The sequence below is a fragment of the Phaseolus vulgaris genome, chromosome 2, assembly GCF_051622355.1.
Source record: "Phaseolus vulgaris cultivar YP4 chromosome 2, ASM5162235v1, whole genome shotgun sequence".
Classification (NCBI taxonomy): domain Eukaryota; kingdom Viridiplantae; phylum Streptophyta; class Magnoliopsida; order Fabales; family Fabaceae; genus Phaseolus; species Phaseolus vulgaris.
This window is the reverse complement of record NC_143499.1, coordinates 43,745,214-43,762,505: the sequence shown is the minus strand read 5'-3', so window position 1 is coordinate 43,762,505 and position 17,292 is coordinate 43,745,214. Positions and strand designations below refer to the sequence as shown.

The following is a 17,292-nucleotide window of genomic DNA, read 5'->3' as shown; positions in this document are numbered from 1 at the left end:
TATAAATAGTAAAAATGAAAAATGTGGATACACAGGCACGTGAGTGTCCGTGTTCCCGCTAGTATTAATAATATGAATATTAATACTAATACTAATAATATTAATAACATTATTAATAATACTAATAATATTCATAATAATATTAATAATAATATTTATAATAATTTTAATAAATATTAATAATATGAATATAATATTAATTATAATAATAATATTAATAATAATGTTAATAATAATATTAATAATAATATTAATAATAATAATAATAGTAATAATATGAATAATATTAATAAATATGAATAATATTAATATAATTTATTTTATTATTAATAATAATTATATTAATATGTATAAATTATGTTAATAATAATAAGTATAATAAAAATGATAATATGACTAAAAAAGTTGTATGGTTAACTATCAACATTAATAAAAAATATAAATAGGTATAAATAATAATTAGTAATAATGAAAAATTTAAAAATAAATTTTTGTACGTTAATTACATACGGATTCAAATCCGTATGTAACGCTTACCTACGACAGTTTTACATACAGATTTTTGCAATATGTAATTCCAATTTTTCTTGTAGTGTAAATTTTATAGTGTATTGTTGCACCAATGTGTCTTTCCATATCCATTTGTCATCACTATCCCTATACATAGATTGTTGTGATAAACACATAAAGAAATATGCTAACTAAGTCTTCTCCCACTCAAATCACTCTCTCCTCCACTTCAAAATTCATTCTCATTCAGTGTTTGTCCATCTTCGAAATTGACTTATTGATTTATCTTTAATGATAGAATTCCCATAAATCCTAGGAAATCTAATGCATAGTTGGGTATTACCTACACATATTTTCTCCTAAAGTTTAATCATATATTGACATCCAACTTTCCAGTATATATTTTGGTCAAACCAACCACATTCATCATCTACCTCGTAGATTAACCTTAAATCTTTCAACTACCTTAATGTGTAGGTTGTTCAAGTATTCACATTTAAACATGTTGAAAGATATAAACATGTCTCATCAAAAGCTCATATACACTTCCATTTGACTAATAATGTTTTACCAAAGACTTTTACATCTTTTACCCATAAACCTTCTTCTTCTTTTGATTTGCCTATGGTGTTCCATTCTACCATTTGCCTATGGTGTTCCATTCTACCATGCTATCTTTTTCCTTTTGATCCCACTTTCAAAGGAAGTTTATTCATAAGCTCCTAATGATTTTACATATATTATTACTATTACTATTTTTTTTCAAACAATTGGCACACTTGAAGATTAAATAAAAATTATATTCAGATACAAATCTAACCGTTGATTCGTTGCAACATTTTTGTGCTGTATAGTTGATCGCAGATCAGTTTAACTACACCTTTTTATACTGTTGAGACATAATTCTCACACAGCTCATTGTTTCAAAATAGTGTATTGTCAAATCTTACTAAAAAATAGCATGTGTGAAAGAATAGTTACTTATACAAGGTAAACTTTTTACATTGTTCAATCATAAATTATTATACATTATAGAATTATTTATTTTAGTAATAACTAGTGTAAGTTCGTGGTACGTATGAGTAAATTTTGGAAGAGTTATTCTTGTACGAACAAATAGAATATGTTGATATTTTTATTTTGTTGATAAAAGACCTTATGTATAAATTAAAATTTATGCATTAACGTACTTAATTTAGCATACTGTCATAGAATAAAAAGATATGGAAAGGAAAGGAAATGTTTTATGTCGGAAAGGAAATGTCATAATAGTAAATAATACAATAAATAATGTAAATAGATTATCAAAACACTTATATTTTATTAATAAAACATTAAAAATGATGATGATATGAAAAATCATATTTACAATAATGTCATCAACATTGTTAAAAAGAATTAATACAAATATAATATTTCGGAATTCTAAACGTGCTTTTTTTTTGCATCAGTAATTTAGTAAATAACCCAGTACTGTATAAAACAAAAGTAGAAATGGGTTAATTAAGAGACACTCTTTCTTGGCCATTTCTCCTGAAACTTGGCATGATTTGCGGTTTCTTATTGAACAGAAATTGAGTGAGTGATTTAAAGAAGAATTTAGAAGTTGACACTTTCTTTCAAATCTTGTCTCTTATCTCTTTTTGAAGTTAATCATTCCCAAATCTTGTGGGTGAAGTATCCCAAGTGACACGGCGTTCAGAAATGAGAAACAAAATTTGAGCATAGGTTGGAGAGTTTGAAAAATAGACTACAAGTTCACTTCAACAATGTTGTCATGCCCACACACTAAAAAAGGCAGAAAAAGGAGAATCCAATGGCTAAAGGAAGAGGGGAAACTTTTTGTACATGCTCATTGTGGTTTAAAGAATCTTCGTGGTGTTCACTTGTGGAGTCAAAAAGAGGGAAGCTACACCTTCAACTTTGTATAAATCATACCTAATCAATTATTATCATGGAAGCTTCAAAATTGGACACTTTATGTGACAACTACTTCTTTCTACACCTCCATGATTTCTTCTACCACCTCCATAAACTTTTAAAATTACAAAATTATCCTTTAGTAAAAAAGATAAAAATAGAAGTTTTGTTTTATATTTTGTTTCTGAGTGAAAAAGAATGTGTCTAGTATTTGTTGCTGTGGTGGTGGTAGTGTTCCTTGTGGTGGTGCGTTGTGGTGGTAGTGACAGTGATAACAATAGTGGTGGTGTCGACAATGTTGTTATGGTGATGTTGTTCACGGTTGGTTCATCATTCTCAAGTAAGTTCTTCAATTCGGTGCCTTAAATACTTATTTTTGAATTGGTTAATCTAGTGGATCAACGGATCACACAATCCGAAACAATCATGTTACGAATTACATAATATCAAACCATTTTTTATACTACAAAATCAAATTTCAACAACAATCCCATATTGCTTTGCTTTTTTGCTAACATCATTTACAACTTTCTTATGCAAATATGAAAAAGTCTTTCTAAATTTGAGGCATTGTTGAATAAGTTTTTTCATTTCAAATTTTTTATGTTTTTTCTGAGTACACATCAAAGCCAATTGACAATCATATAATGTTAAAAAATATGTAATGACAACAAGGATATCATATAATAAGTTAAGATGATTATAGATGTTTGATAATGTCAACTTATTCATAATTTTTAAAATACTGTTATTGATGCATTTTTCATATTATCTATTTATATTACAACTAAATATATAATTATTCAAAAATATACAAGTAAAGTAAATGTTAGAAAACGAGAAAATTTTCTTTGATTTTTTCAAAGAAAACGACAAATGTCAAACCTTAACTTCAAGCTTTTCCGTTTTTTATGGAGTCCAGAACTAAACCCAACCTCGACCATGGTTACTTTTGTAATTTTTTCAAACCCATCGTAATTTTTTAATGATTTAAATAAGAAACAGTGCGAAAAGTCTTTTTAAAAATTTTCTTAGGTAAGTGATGCTTTGTGAACAAAAATAGAGAGACAAAAAGATCATTTTAACTTTTTCCTAAACAATATTTACGCAAAGAAAAAATGATAAAACGGAAAAAACGGAGTTAAATATCATGAAAAAGAAGAAAATTAGTAGAAAATTATAACAGTGTAGTGGAAAGAAAGGTAAGAAAAACATTTCTGTTGAATTGGTTGCAGAACTGACAGCAAGAGCAAGATACGGGCCCTGAAGGCCCAGATAGATATCGATATCCGCAAACGGAAATAAGGCGCGAAGCCCAGAGAGAGGTGTTGCGTGCTGTGTAGTGGTGCCGTTCGTTCACGAAACTTTACCAGAAGCTAAGGCCAGTCACCGCCACCTCCACCTCCGCCACCACCACCGTACCACCGGAATCCGATTCGACTCGATCCGATCCGATCCATCGAGTGTTCCATCGGAGAGAGAGAGAGATGTGGGTGTTTTACATGATCTCTCTGCCCCTCACAGCGGGGATGGTGCTTTTCACGCTGAGGTACTACGCAGCTCCACGTGTCCCTAGTTACGTGCTTTTCACCGTTGGATACACTTGGCTCTCTTCCCTCTCCATCATCGTCCTCGTCCCCGCTGATATCTGGACGGTACTTCCTAACCATTCCAATTCCATTTCATTGGGAAATTTGAAAGATCGTAGGAAGAATTCAAACGAATAGCATTTTAGGAATTTCATTATGAACTTCATATTAATGATTAGGAGGTTTTGGAATTTAAGTTTGATGCATTGTCAGTGTAGAGAAGTTGTACTATCTTTTAGTTGTTTTTTATATATAGAGTTTTTGTTTTGTGACATTTTCACTTCGCGAAACATGTTTATGCTAATCCTTCCCCCACGGTGGATTTGCGTTGAATGCCGCTCTATGGCTTCTCAAACATAGCCTGAACGTAGTCTTACTCTTTGAATGAGGTGCAAAGCAAGATTAGAATGGGTTTAGCGGAAGGGGCTAGTGCCCCGTTACATGGCAAACCAAGGTGGGGGAGGTTTCCAAATTTATTGTCCGACTATGGCTTGAACATGATTTCCTCTGAACTTCGTGGGAAACCAAAAAATTCAACTTGAGGACATATTCATTATATATTATCTTTATAGGGTAATTTTGTATCTCAAATGGGCATGAGCACGTGAGGGGGTGGAGCGAATTCCAGCAAGTAGATGAACCCACAAACTCTGACGCCCAAGTGAGTGAGAATAAACGTAGGAGGTGTGTGAAGTGAGTCATGAAAAAAATTACCTAAAGGCATGTGAGGCCTTGTATAGTGGTATAGTGATGGGGAAAACGGTTAGGTAGTTATTTCAATCCATTGGCCGCACCTTGAGGCCTAAAATGGATCCGCAAGAGGGGTATGAAATGTTTCTTTAGGACTTTATGAATGTTTCTTAAATAGTTTTGTAAGGGAACTAATTAATACTTAACAACACCCCGTACATTTTTTTGCACGGGGCTAAATTTAATAGCATCCTCTTTGATTTATGATTGAGGGACATGTGCTTTATATCATATATGATCTTTATGAAGATATTTCATGAACAATAGAAATCGTATATTGGCAAATAACAGTGGATTGCTGCCTTTCTTGAGTTCTTCGTATTGCTAATTGGCAATGATGTTTGTCTTGCTTCTTTTTATGTTCATATCAAAAGTGTTGTTTGTTTTCTAGAGTGTTTTTTAGTACATTTGTAAGCATTTCTGTCATATTGAGTAGTGCACCCTTTTTTCTATATACTTTTTGTTCCTTTCAATTTGGGAAAAGAAATAGAATGTTAGGGTGCGCATTCACATACTTATCTACTGATAGTTTGGTAATTGTATAAAACCGATTTTCTGAGGCCTTTCCTTGCTATAGTTTCTTTTTCTTTTCTGGATTGAAAAAGAGAGATCCCTTTGTCTACCTGCAAGAGAGGCCCTATGATGTAATCCAAGGTGTGCCTTGGATGAAATGAGATGAAGATGCAGCAGAAGGAGAGTGAATTGCACTGTGAATGGAGGAGTTTCGGTGAAGATATGAAGTGAATCAGGTGCTTGAAGTAGAAAGAGGTTGAGCCAACTTTCTAGGGTTCACTAGGCCTTTTAGGCTCTCTAGCAAAGGAAGATTTGGGAGAGAATGAAGTCTGAAATTCAGTTTACTCATTCACATAATATCAAATCTGAATACAAGAGTGAAGAAGACACCTGTTTATAGACTCCCATGGGTGAAGGTAGCTTAAGGTTTAAGCTACCTTTTTTTTTTATCCTTAACCTTGGTTAGTCTAGCTAACCTAGGGTGAACTTTTGGGAACTTCTCTTAGTGTGTGCCGTGTTCTTCTTCTCAATTGAGCTCTAGAAACCCTTGCTTGCATGTCAAGTGATGGTTTCTAGAGTGCACATGATTTATTTCAACCTACTCTAGAAAATGGTCCAGAAATACAAGATCTGAAATAGCTATTCTACTTTTTACAGTTTTTATACAGACTAAGACAGATATTTATTCCCACATAGATTCCAAAAAGACAACTCAGTCCCTCAAAGGATGAAAGGGAAAACATTGTTTTTAAAAGTTCGAGTATTTCCATTTACAATCACTTTAAAGAGTTACAATGCCGAAGAATTTTACTATCACTCTGGCAAAACCTCTAAAATGAGTAAACACGATCCAATACAGGACTGTGCACAAACCCAATGCTCCTCAAAAAGCCAAAAGTCAATTGTTCATGCACAAAGGAATTTCAGTGGTTGTGGGTCTCAAAACTCCAGAAACATATAACTTAAACATAGAAGTAACCTCGTGATGCATTCCCACGGTGAATTATTTGTTTATTACCACTATCCAAACAAAAGTCTTCTCCACCTTGCTATCAAGTTAAACTTACAAAGGGACTTTTGAAACTAGATTTCATTTGATCTGTAACTTTGTGAAAGATTTTGGCCTTGTTTGATTCTAGTGGTCAAAGCTATTTTCCGTTTTTAAAAACAAAAGAACAAAAGAAACATGTTTGTATTACTATTTTCTGCATGTGTTTTGCAAATTATTTCCAAATTACTGAAATTGAGAAACAAAAATAGCTTAGAATTGTTTTTTTATACTTTTACTTTTAAGTCTGATGGTATTCTTGTAATAAGTAAAGCACTATTTTAATCTCATACAGTGTGCCTTGTTTTGTTGTTTTTAAAAACTGCATCGCAAACAAGTTTTGAAAGTAAAACACTAGAATTATTTCAAACAAGCCCTTATTCATTTGGCTCTGAATAGGCTGACTTTGTGATAATAGTGTAAAGACAACAACTTTTGATTTCAGACAAAACTATTGTGCTACCCCCTATGTTTTGGACAAGGTAGATTTATGACGTCTATTTGCATCTAAGCTTGTCATTGTTTTTTCCCTTTTTCTACTTCAATTAGACATTTCTGGCATTTAAATTGTTAAATGCTGAATAGTGTTGTGGATCATTGAAGAAATATATGTGCAATTATTTCATTTGTATATTGAGTTTTTTTTTTTACACCTACAGACAATATCTTCCTACCATGAGAATGGGGGCATTTCTTTCTTCTGGAGCTGGTCATACTGGAGTACCTTTTTGCTTACATGGTACGCATCTTGTAAAAGTTTTTACCATTATTTGAGAAAAGCCAATCTTTAGCTCCATGTATTGGATGATGGTTCAAGACTTTCTTGAACTCCTTTTGATTGTCTGGTCATATTTATTTTTGTCTCTGTTTTCTTGACAATAAAACATTCTCCAGTCACCTTATTTGAATTAATAAACTATGAACTTTGTAATGTGGTATAGAATTTAGGCGGGAAAGATGAAAGAAACACAAAGGCAGAGAAAGAAAAGGGAAGACGGAATAAAATAGAATAGGGAGGTTTCAGGGAGAGAGTAGAGAGATAAAAGAATATGTGTACTGCATATGATATGATGTAGAATGAGATTAAGTTGAAATAACTATTACATGTGAGCATGAATGTTGCTTATTGAAATGTGACATTTTTTTGCTGTGAAACAAACTGAGGCTTTGTGCCAACTTTGGAAGTAGTAATGACTGACAACACATGAATAGTTATTATGAGTGTATGTTAAACTTAGATTTTGTGTATTGCTATTATGCCATTTGCTTTGTCTTCTCACATGCTTTCTTGCATAATAAGTATTACAAGTATTTGAATATAAAATCAAATCAGAAAGGCAATTTGCTCATGTTTTTGTGTCATTTTATCATGATCAGGGTTGTGGTGCCCCTTATCCAGGGTTTTGAAGATGCTGGGGACTTCACTGTATCAGAAAGATTGAAGACTAGTTTACATGTTAACTTGATCTTTTATGTAATTGTGGGATCCATTGGCGTTTTTGGAATTATTCTTCTCATAATGATGCGTCGGCAGTGGTTGGTTCTTAACCTCTTAATCTTAGTTATTTTGAAATATATATTGTTGAATGCAATAGGTTCTAAGATATTGCTTCCTTGATTTTTCTAATTATTTTTTTTCCTGATAAAGATTCCAATTCCACTTATGAGTTCTGTTGTTTCCTCACATCCATAAAAAAAAGGCAATATTTGGCTGTATTTCTTGTCATGACTGATGTCCGCCACAAGGTTTCCCAAATACTATTTCTTCTGCCTTTTGTAATTGTGAATAATGATGATTTAAGCTAAACCACTTTTTATGAGACATAATGCACTACGTTATCTGTTAAAGACATGCAGTAACAAGTCACATTTTTATCCAACGTATATAGTTTTTTTTTTGAAATTTTTGCATTTACTCCTAGAGATCACATTTCCGCTCTGAGAAACTTAAATGCTATGGCAATGGGCTCAGTGTTTCAACTTTCAACATATAATAGAAAGCAGGACATTTTGGGAATCATGGATTTGCTAAACTTACATATATGCCACCACCAAAGCACTGAATTGGTAGTTTGTATGTTTTTCATTGCATGGATACACAACTGCCTACCTTCTGTGCAACTACTTTATATTTTTCTACATGATAGTTGTGATTGCCTAATTAACCTTTTTCACTTCTACGCACATGTTTATGCTTCTTGGTTTCAACTGAAGTCCCACTTTGTTTCTTTAATTCTCATTAAAACAGGAGTGGAGGTCTTTTGGGATTAGCCATGGCTTGCTCAAATACTTTTGGACTTGTTACTGGCGCATTTCTTCTTGGCTTTGGTTTAAGTGAAATTCCCAAAGGCATTTGGAAAAATGCTGATTGGACAATCCGACAGAAAGTTCTTTCCCACAAAATTGCTAAAATGGCTGTTAAGCTTGATGATGCTCACCAAGAACTTTCAAATGCTATAGTTGTAAGTAGTCTGCATGAGGCAGTGAAATTTTCTTTTGTAGTTTTAAATTTTTATCTCTTACATTATCACAATTTGCCAGGCAAACTTGAAATTTTTGTTGATTTCTTACAAGCAAAATAATAACTTATTATTCTTGATTGTGACTAATGATCTTTTGATGACCCCAATTCTAGTTGATTTAATTTGAACTTCTGGATTTACTGGATATATAGTCATTGTTAAACTATTAAGCAATGAAAGGGTCATTATTAAGGAAATTTGGAATCATGGAAACTGAACTAATTTGGCATATGATACCTTGGTTCTTCCTTTTTTTTGGTAAGATGTTGTCCCTTACCAAGCAATAGCAACAAACATAAGCCTTAACCCACTTAGTGAGGCAGGTTACATGAATCACACAACATCATTTGACTCAAATAGAAATCAAATCTTTAGAGATATTATTCACGAAATCCCTCATAACAACTTCTGGACGTTCTTGGTCTCTCCTTTTTTGTAGGACTAAAACTTGCAATCTACTCTCTCTTCATTGGTTCCAATATCCTTTTTTACGTGCCTAAATTACTAATTTAGCCTAGTTGAGAAATAAGTAAAGTCTAACCAATGATTGATTCTGCTAAGGGTCAAACTCAGCTAGTGTTCAAATGATTCAACCTTGGTTTCAACACATTAACCATTTGTGCCCAACTTATGACGGATATTGCACCACAAACCTATGGTGCAACCCCACTCTTCCTTAGAAAGGAAAAAGTCTCGGTTCAGTGCAACTTGACCTAGTAGATCTTTTAGCCGCCTAATAGATTTAAAAAACATGGGTTGGTCACCCAATCTAACACAAACCCAACCCAAAATTAAATAAAACCTAAGCTAACCTTCTTGAACCAGATATAACCTGAAAAGGTAAACCTATTCAACTATCATAGTTGATGCAGTCAGCCACTGATGATGTTGCCACCGCCTACAACCTGTTCCTCTGTCGTTTCCTGCAACCTTTTCAATTGCCATCAACCCACTGCAACACTGCCATTGAACCATTGCAACGCCACCGCCTGTCTCCCTTCTCCCAACTTACTCACCTAGCCCAAATCGCAAGGTTCTCATTTTTTTTCCTATTACCTCATTGGTTCTGTTCTGCTCTTATTCTCCCCTCCCTCTTTTTTCCCTTCTTTTCTACTCGATCCTCAATCTCTATAAAATTGAAACCCCTAAATATATATTTTCCAGCCATTTCAATGGCAGCTAAGCAAGTTAGTTCAACTTGGTTGTGTTTTGCTTTGAATTTATTTTAATTTTAATTTCTAGACTTGCTATTATTATTAATTGTACAATTGTTTTCATTATTTTTGCATTGTAAAATTATATTTTTTTCATTTATTTATTTATATGGATATATTGTATTTTTTTTTCTGCAATGCTTCTCCAATTCAATAATTCGTTATGACTTCCAATATATTTTTGTAAAAGATTTTTGGGTTGCTGATATTTTCCATATCCAATATCCATAGCACCACTCTAATCATGTGAACATGGTATGTGTGTGTTCTTTCTCATTAAGCAAGAGTAACCTTGATTTTAACAATGAGGTTTATTTCTACAGATTGCTCAAGCCACATCCAACCAAATGTCCAAGCGTGATCCTCTGAGACCTTACATGAATGTAATCGATGATATGCTAATTCAAATGGTATTGAACTTAGATTTCTTGATTAAATATTTTGAGTACACAAACTAGATATTTGTTTGGATATAACCTACAATATTCCAGTCTAGGGAAGATCCATCCTTCAAACCACAAGGTGGCCAATTAGGGGAAAGTGATATGGATTATGACACCGATGAGAAGTCAATGGCAACACTTAGGCGTCATCTTCGAGGAGCAACTGAGGAATACTACAGATATAAAAGGTAAGCAAATCATCAACTCAGTCTTTTAAGTGGGTTTATTGTTCTTGAATCTTCTATCATCCTTACTAAGAGATTTTCGCATATTGAGATATTTTATGTATATGATCCATGCTAGGTTTGATGGATAATTAATTATTTTTGTTCATTGGCATTGTCTACTACTTTCACCAAAGTCTATTGACTAGGTATATATTACAACTTGATTATTTGGTTTATATCTCACTTTTGCATTCTTGTAGTGAGTATATAACTTACGTGTTAGAAGCCCTTGAATTGGAAGACACGATAAAGAATTATGATCGACGCAACTCATCTGGATGGTTTGTTTTCTATCATTTTTTTTTTCTGTTTTTCTTTGCCCCCTTGCAATATCCTTCTACAGTGAATATATTAAAGGTTTTTCCAGCTCACCTTACTCAATTGTTATGCTCTCATTACAGGAAATATATTTCAAGCTTCAAAGCTGCTCGGACTGGCAAGTTTGGGTCTTTGTGTGACGCTTTAGGTGAATAAAGAATATTAACTTATTTTTTCTTAAGTAAATATACTTTTCCCATGCAACTAGAAACATATTTATTTGTTTTAACTAGCAATACTGTGTCTATTTTAGAATTTGGACTTAAGACCTAATTTAGCCTTATAAAGGGAAGATTATACAAGTTTTCGTAGTAATATTTAGGCCTTATCTCTAGTCTATGTAATATCTTAAACCCTAAGAGTTGATGTTTTGATGGTTGTACACTATGATGCACTTAGCCTTTTTGGTCAACTCTGTCATAGTGGCCCTTTCATGACATTGGTAAGTAACTATTAGGACACCATCAAGGAGACTTTTCAACACACCGGTCACTCCCACGACAATGAGTTTTTAACATGATATTGTAGATGACCAAACAATAGATCTAGGTTCCACTATGATGCTTCACTTAGACTTTCTAGACAACTCTGTCATAAGTGGCCCTTCCAAGACATATATGTAACTTTGTTAAGACACCATCAAGGAGACTTTCAAACACACCCCTTCATTCCCAAGGCTATTAGCTTGGAGCTTGACATTGTGGATGACCTAACTATAGATGTAGATTCTAGGATAAGTTCTGGTATGATATTATAATTTGGGCTGTGTTTAACTCGATCTTACAAAACCTAGCTTGTAAGGTAAGGATTGACTACTATTTAGGTCTTATCTCTGGTCAATTCGAGATGTCCCGATTGCTACGTACTTTGATGATTCCCTCAACCTCTCTATTTAATTCCTCCATTTATAGCCGATTCCAAGACATTGAGAACCTCATTCCTTCATATATAGCCCATTCCAAGACATTGAGAACCTAATTCCTTCATATATAGCCCATTCCAAGACATTGAGAATCAACTTTGAGAGGTCGCAATTAAGGCAGACCAGGACTAGCTCTATCGGGACAACTTTCCGACCTATCGTTCCACAAGTTACATAGACATGTTACCCTTTCTGTCTATGAAGATATCAATAAAAATAATGCAACATATATGGCTTAACTGACCTGTTACTTCCTGCATAATAAACATTTTTATGTAACTGTTTTTGCAGTGTATGTTTCAATGTAGAGTATTTGGGGGAAATTGTATGTAACTAAACAAGTACTAATTACAGAGGTAGCAGTGATTAAATGCTGTCCTAACTATAGATGGCTAATATTCTTATGTTCCGAATATGTTAATGGATTTAGATTGATATTTTAACCCTACTTTACTTTACTTATTAAGTGCTCATTTTGTTAAAAGTAAAGACAAACAGAGAAACTTAAGATTTGAAACAAGTTAGTGCAACTCAATCAAATATTACTCTTATTGGCAGTGTTCTTGGTTTATAGCTGTTGAAAATCTTTGGCTCACAAATACTTGAAGAACTCTTTGGCATTCTCACCCAACATGCTCAATTCCCTTTACTAGTACCTAGGACTCACCACAAGCTCCCAAAATTTCAAGGTAGCAAGACAACTAAACTCTCTTCGGACAGATGACAGCACCCATGGTTTAACCTGATCTGTGCTGAAGCATCATTCGTCACATCTCCGCCGCACCTTTAACTTCACCTACACGTTGCCATTATCTTGGTCATTGAGCATCCCTTTTACCCATTGAGTGGAATACAGCACCTCAGTCTTATACCAAACTGGCCATCATATGCATTATAGAGTCACCCCATTCTTATCCCTGAAACTCCCTCAGTCACACTCTGGCCTACCTCTTCAGCATGGCCGCCCCTGAACAAACAGCATTTCATTTGAATCTTTGTCATGCATCAAATCCAAGAAAAGGTAGAAAAAATACCTTTAGCTGTTGAATAGAAATTGATAAATCACCAGGGAAAGCAAACAATTATAAATATAATTGATTCAAGAAACAAAGGGAAAACGTGGAAAATGATAGAAATTGTAGTTCTGTTGGAACCGAATGCAGCTGAAAGATGAGTACATGTCGGTAACACTTTGATACCTAATTTAAACAAGTAAATTACACTCTTCTTCCCTATCTTTTTTTTCGAAAATCACCTGACACACCTCCTTAATGGAGAGACCTATAGAAAACCCTCATAATTGTTTGAAAAATATTATTTGTTTGTACTCCTATAAGGATGATTGCTGTAAACATTTAAAGAACAAGAGTTTTTCTGCAATCCGAAAAAACTGTAGTTAATTTACTCTTAGACATGATATTTGGGGGATAGTATAGGTCTTGTATACAGGCAATTGATTTTTTTACAAGTAGAGTGCATTAAGAACATGGGCTAATCAAGAACTAATGGGGCAAATTGAAAGCTATTAACAACAGTCATAATTATAGTTGGCTAGCATTTAGTATGTTCTAAATGTAGTAGTGAATTTAAACTGTTTTCTAACAGTACAGAATAATGGATTTGACTTCTCTAAAGTGTATTAAAGTGATATAGAACGAGTGGATCCACCTCTGATTTCAAGTGAGTTAATTTTACAAGATTTTATTTGAGATCAATGGTGGATACATGATTTCTTTCTCACTTTACAATTTCCCAATTTAGAAAAGCCAAATCGCTTACTTTTTATGCATATAGAGTAGAGTGAATTTGTAGTTATTATTTAATTATTTAATACAATTATGTATATTAAAGTCACTTAAAGCATTCAAGCTTGTTAATGGAGGTTTCTCTAGGTTTTGAAGGAACAGAGAATTTGAATCTAATGTTTGCAAACATGGTGGAAGTCTAATTTGATCACATAAAGAAATGCTGTCTTTGGCTTCAAAGATTCTTAAACTTCATTTTGATCTATATTTTCCTTTCTCAGTTAGCTTTCTTGCTGCATTAATGTTGCATCATGACATAACGTACTCCTTCCTTTTATGAATATGGAATATAATAGTTAGAGATATTTTGCATAGGCTTCTGAATAAATGTTTTTTCTTTGCAGAATTTTTCTGGCGATGCATTTTAAGAAAGCAAGTTCAGAAAGGCTTGGCTGTTATACTTGGTGTCATGTCCGTTACAATTCTTTTAGCAGAGGCTACTCTTCTACCTAGTCTTGATCTATCACTTTTCTCGATTCTTATAAAATCTGTTGGAACAGAGGAAGTGCTTGTGCAGGTAGATTAGGTTATTAAGAGATAAGTATTTACAGTAAAACGTGGACATCAAGATGCTTATAAGTATATTTGAAATCTTAATTTACCTTGTGAAAAGAAAGTTTGGATGAATATTTAGTTCTAGGATATTGGAAATCTTTAACAATTTAAAGTAAGGTGAACTCTCTCAGGTCTCATGAACTTCTCTGATCGAGTAACATGGCCTTGTTTGGTGCATATTGATCAACTGCACGTGTTTTTTTTGTCAGTTCCCTGCCTATCTTTTTTTAGCAAATTAAACTTGCTTTTTGGTTTGAGGTTGTAATTCAATCGCTGTGAAATTGCTACTGTCATCATATATAGCTAACAAAAGGTTTGAAATGAAATTCAATTTTGGAGTTGGGTTATACATGAAATTAAAACAAACTAACTCTTGTAATTTTTCAGTATGCATTTTTTCTTTCCTGAAATGCTTTATACCATATTTAAAATGAATACAGGCTGCCTTTTGAATCCCATTTCTTCAATTTCTTTCATAGGCGTTTGCATTTGTTCCTCTCATGTACATGTGCATCTGCACATACTACTCCTTGTTCAAAATTGGAACGTTGGTGTTTTACTCATTGACACCCCGACAGACCAGCTCAGTTAGCCTGCTTATGATATGCTCGTAAGATTTTATTCACTACCGTTACTGCTACTTATTCTGTTTCTTGAATTGCTGATTCTATCTTGCACATCATTATCTTCTGTCTCATTTCCAGTATGATTGCTCGTTATGCTCCTCCTATCTCATACAACTTTCTTAATCTTATTCGCCTTGGTTCTGACAAAACAACTATCTTTGAACAGGTAAGTCTTTTTCATGGTTTACATATTGATTTCTTGTTTAATATTTTCTTCTGAACTTATTTGCATATAGTATTGTTAAAAACTATCGGTTTAGTGTAAAGAAGTTGCAAGAGAGAATTAGCTATAAAGTTAATAACCTAATAATTCTAGTTAAAGAAGTAACATCCTCTGGTTGCTTTGTGATTAGATGAGTAATTTGATTCTAGAGACATTTTACAACAATTGAAAGTATCAAATCACCTCTCAGTTTTTAGTAATCCTGGAAATTGTGATTTTCATGGCTATACTGATTGAGGGCACGACATATTGTAACTAGAAAAAGGCATGACACTGAATCATTCCTTCATCAAGTTTACTGCCAAAAAACTGTTTTCTTTTTCACTTTTTGTTTATTTTGTTCTACTTGATACATGTACTTATTTTTGCAAGTGTCTGATGGTTTTGTTGTCTTTTATTTAGTCTCTACCTGCCTATATGTAAATGTTCACATTATGCCAAAAAATCATTGACACCTGCTTTATCAACATTTTTTGCTTTCTTTCCTTCCTATCAGTTCCTTTTGCTAATTTGGTGCATTACATGATTAATTGCAGAGAATGGGGAACATTGATAATGCAGTCCCTTTCTTTGGAGACAAGTTTAACAAAATCTATCCACTTATTATGGTTGTATACACCCTTTTGGTTGCAAGCAACTTCTTTGATAGGGTATTTGATTTTCTCGGGAGCTGGAAGAGATATGTTTTTGAAACTGAAGCTGAAGATATGGATGGTTTTGATCCATCCGGATTAATTATCTTACAGAAAGGTATGCCAGGGAAGAATTCTGTAGTTGTCATCAGTCAAAATATCAAATGATAAATCATGTCTAAATTAGTGAACCTTGAAGCAATGTGTGATTTGTGATAATTTCTTATACTGATTTTCACATAATCTGTAGAACGATCTTGGCTTGAACAAGGACGCAATGTAGGCGAGCAAGTTGTTCCATTAGTGAGGAATTTTAATGGAATTGATCTTGAATCTAACGACAATAGTACGGTATGTCAACACCCTACCAATAAGAAAATTGAAGCAATTTTCTCTCTATTTTATTCATTCATGCCACATTATCATGAATTTGATGGCTGCAAGATATGACATTTTTTACTCTTGTGGTCAAAGTTCAACACTTCACTCACATTATAGCTGTGGTATGGTCAGGTGAAAAATGATGTTGAAATGAAGGGAACCTCGGCTTTAGTTAATAAAGAAATAGATGGAAATCAGCCTAAAATTTTGAAGGAAGAGACAAGAAGACATAGCTCTAGCAGGGAAGCCATCAGCAGCAAGTATGCTGCTGTAAGACAGCAAAGTGGATTAGCATATAAAATGAAGGAAGAAGAGAAAAGTTTAGCATCTGCTAAGGTTTCCTTGGTTGATCACGACAATACTCGTAATGCTGCTGGAACTTCAGGCATGGCCTCAACATGGCAAACAATGAAAACAAGCTTTCAGAGTTTCAAGGCAAACATAGGGGGCAACAGGTTTGCACCTATTCGGCAAACACAGGAAGATAAGATCCCTAGTGTGTCCTCATCTGAGTCCCTTGATGATATATTTCAAAGACTGAAACAGCCTTCATTGCACCAAAATATTAACAATGATCAGGATAATTTGATGGGGCGCAATTCTGGCCCTGGAAGATGATATCCATTATTTGGGTGAGAAGTTGCAAATGTTCTATAATTGATCATGTAAAACCATATTATCATGTACAGTTTCTTGTTTCCTATGTAGTTTATACCCCAATTGCATGTTAAAGATAGATAGTTTACCATACAGGAACTCGTACTACTTAAAAATCAACCTCACATTAAATGTAGATGATCAGAGAAGGAATACTTCAAATTGAACCACTATACAGAGTTACAGATATTTGTTCTGTTTTTATTCATAATCTCATTTCACTCCCGCCACACCTCTATACAGCGTTTTAGATCTCAGGTTTCCCTTGTGTTTGTATACCTTGATTAACTTTTTTCTTCCTTTAAAAAATGACTAGTAGAATGCTTGTAGAGCAATGGGAACAGGGGGTGCTTGTGGAGGGAGGAAGTGAATATCAAACTCTAGGTAAATTCTTCCTGGACACATTTTTTCCTCCTGCACACCCATGCTTTTGAAGT

At 33.6% G+C, this 17,292-nt stretch overlaps 1 protein-coding gene across 1 annotated transcript; it reads left to right on the top strand.

Moving 5' to 3' along the window:
- Positions 1-3,580: 3,580 nt before the first annotated feature.
- Positions 3,581-17,059, top strand: LOC137812372 (LMBR1-like membrane protein). Its single transcript, XM_068614318.1, has 14 exons — positions 3,581-4,085; positions 6,990-7,069; positions 7,708-7,866; positions 8,579-8,792; positions 10,390-10,476; positions 10,558-10,697; positions 10,937-11,017; positions 11,138-11,202; positions 14,126-14,298; positions 14,816-14,946; positions 15,041-15,128; positions 15,722-15,935; positions 16,068-16,168; positions 16,331-17,059. Exons 1-14 carry the CDS (start codon positions 3,918-3,920, stop codon positions 16,814-16,816), a joined length of 2,187 nt encoding a protein of 728 aa, XP_068470419.1. The 5' UTR covers positions 3,581-3,917; the 3' UTR covers positions 16,817-17,059.
- The last annotated feature ends 233 nt before the right edge of the window (positions 17,060-17,292 follow it).

Excerpts from the sequence above, each read along its gene's own strand:
- LOC137812372 (XM_068614318.1), top strand. The coding sequence starts at position 3,918 with ATGTGGGTGTTTTACATGATCTCTCTGCCCCTCACAGCGGGGATGGTG. Across the intron at positions 7,070-7,707 it reads AGTACCTTTTTGCTTACATG|GGTTGTGGTGCCCCTTATCC; the intron begins GTACGCATCTTG and ends TATCATGATCAG. Across the intron at positions 10,477-10,557 it reads ATGATATGCTAATTCAAATG|TCTAGGGAAGATCCATCCTT; the intron begins GTATTGAACTTA and ends ACAATATTCCAG.